This window comes from Camelina sativa, chromosome 4, assembly GCF_000633955.1.
Source record: "Camelina sativa cultivar DH55 chromosome 4, Cs, whole genome shotgun sequence".
In the NCBI taxonomy this organism is placed as follows: domain Eukaryota; kingdom Viridiplantae; phylum Streptophyta; class Magnoliopsida; order Brassicales; family Brassicaceae; genus Camelina; species Camelina sativa.
Window position 1 is genome coordinate 21,577,855 of NC_025688.1, and position 2,398 is coordinate 21,580,252.

Here is a 2,398-nt window from a genome sequence, read left to right on the forward strand (position 1 = left end):
ATCACCTGTAGCCGCCACTCCAGCAACTTTAAATTCGCAGGATTCAAGGACTTCATTCTGCGGGAGAGTGTAGACATATTTCACCCATTCTTGTGTCTCGACATCCTCTAGAACCGACATACACAGCTCAACGGTACGTCTTCCACCAGCGTCAGCAAAATTGCAATTAACCACACCTAATTTACCCTTAGAGTTGACCAGACTCAATCCACTAAGATGCTTTAGATGATCATTAAAGCATGCTGCGTCGATAAAATTGAACTCCTCAGACCTAACATCAAAGCGAACTAACACAAAAGATCGTGGACCATATGTAATAGCTAAGTAAAACAAAACCCCATTGATGCATATCCCTGCAATGGAACAACGATCATAACACCCATCAAAAGAGATATCCTTAGTCCTCCAATTAACTTCTCCAGATCCTATTGTTAGAATGCTATCTTGATCCAAAACCTTGAATTGCTCATCAATGGGATCAAACCCTAAAAAGCCATGAGACCTGCTGTACTTCATAACTTCATATCCCTCATACATTCCGGTGATAGGGTTACAAATCAAAGGAGTGTCCTTCTCAATGATCCGCACAAAAGGGAAATAGATCAAACCTGAGGCATAGCTACAAACGAAACTGCTAACGTCTCCTGTGACCTTGGTATGGTAATCTAAAAGAAGCGACTTCTCATATCGGCGGTTCTGTGGCTGACGCGACGAGAAGAAGAACCACTCGTTATGTTGATATCGTTCGACTCCGAACAAGAGACGAGGACGAGCCGAGGATCTGGCCAGGAACAGTTTCTTGAAATCCGAACTCCGTAGCGTAGACGCCCAATGCTTCGACAGGGTACGAAACTTAGCCACGTACTTTGACGGCAATCTCGTGAAAATCTCGAGAATCAGATCAGTTGGGAGCGATTCCATGTTTTTCCCTCTCTCCATCGGACTCGCCGGAGTGCGTGATTGCGCCGCCGGAAAAGAGATACGACGACGACAAGGGTTGAAATTTATTTGTCGCTTTTTTTTTTTTAATTAAACTCGCCTGAGAGTAATAAAGAAACAGAGTGAGTAGATTTATAATATTTGTGAATAAGCTAAATGGTTTTTTTTTGGTTGGTCTCACGTGCCAATGAATTTGGTATATACAGTAACCATGTGGTAGCTGTAACTAGATTCTGAAATACAAAGACGATAGAATTAAGTTTGAACAACTTCAGCTACTAGTAAACTGTACAAAACAGGCAAATAGAAATTGCATTTTTGTAATACAAAGGTAGATTTGATTTACACAGACCTATCAACGTCTCTAATAAAGAACATAAACGCATAGATGACAATCCCCATTGCTTTCACCTATCCCTTCTCTCTTCTCTTATATATATCACTCCAAAGATCGTCTTCTTTTTGTCTTCATCCCTTCCCTACTGTGTCTTTCATTTCTTTTAGTAATGATGATTAGGCTGAGCTACTTTATTACAGCAGCCGCAGAGGTGCTTCACTTTTGAGATGCTTGACTTGAGTTGCTCTGCATCGTTAACGCCAAGATCCTCTACATGGTTAACAAATGCATAGACTCTACCACGATTCTCAAACGCTTCAAGGTTAGCTCCAAAACCTTTGATTTCAACACTTTGGAGAGTGTTCCTCTCGGGATTGAAGTAAAACACATAGAAAGGTTTAAATGTGTATTTCATGCACAAAACAACTTCACCTCTAACAGTTACTCCAGCAATGGAAAAATCGCAGGAATCAAGGACTTCATTCTCCGGCAAAGTGTAAACATAGTCCACCCATTCCTGTTTCTCAACATCCTCTAGAACCCAAATACACAGCTCAATGGTACGCCTTTCACCAGCTTGACCACGCTTCCAATTAATCCCACCTAATTTACCCTTGTAGTTAACCAAAACCAACTCAGTAGTATCAACAACTTGATCATTATTAAAGCATTCTGCGTCAATAAACTTAAATTCCTCAGACCTAACATCAAAGCAAACAATCACACACGACGATTCACTAACTTTCTGAGCTAAGTAACACAAAACTCCGTTGATGCATATCCCTTCACTCAAAGAACGATCGTATGCAGGACAACTCACGATATCACTCCTCCAGCTCAATTCACCAGTTCCAAATGTCAGAATCTTATGGTGTTCCCTTTGATCAGAAAATGGATAAGCCTCAGACAATACCTTGAATTGCTTTTGCTTGTCAATGGGATCAATCACTAAGAAGCCTCGAGCCTTTCTGTACCTCATCAGATCAGGTAAGCTCTCATACATTCCGGTGACAGGGTTACAAATCACATGCGATGGATCTTTCGAGAACCACATATCGGGAAAATAGATTAAACCTGAGGCATAGCTACAATTGTTTCGGCTCACGTCTCCTGAGAATTTGG

General features: G+C 41.2%; 2 protein-coding genes across 5 annotated transcripts in view; both read right to left on the reverse strand.

The window, feature by feature from the left end:
• LOC104781666 (F-box protein At3g57580-like) overlaps positions 1–1,042 on the reverse strand; it is a 5,901-nt gene extending 4,859 nt beyond the window's left edge. The window contains exon 1 of one of the 3 annotated variants that reach the window (XM_010506389.2): positions 666–1,042. In XM_010506389.2, coding sequence (XP_010504691.1) covers positions 666–939 — 274 coding nt within the window. In that variant the 5' untranslated portion in view covers positions 940–1,042. Of the gene's footprint in view, positions 1–5 lie in introns of all 3 variants that reach the window. The other 2 variants (XM_010506387.2, XM_010506388.2) reach the window with 2 other exon arrangements.
• The window catches only part of LOC104784129 (F-box protein At3g57590-like), a 2,569-nt gene continuing 1,378 nt past the window's right edge, over positions 1,208–2,398 (reverse strand). Inside the window, exon 2 of one of the 2 annotated variants that reach the window (XM_019244846.1) lies at positions 1,208–2,350. In XM_019244846.1, coding sequence (XP_019100391.1) covers positions 1,440–2,350 — 911 coding nt within the window. In that variant the 3' untranslated portion in view covers positions 1,208–1,439. The remainder of the gene's footprint in view (positions 2,351–2,398) is intronic. The other variant, XM_019244847.1, reaches the window with a different exon arrangement.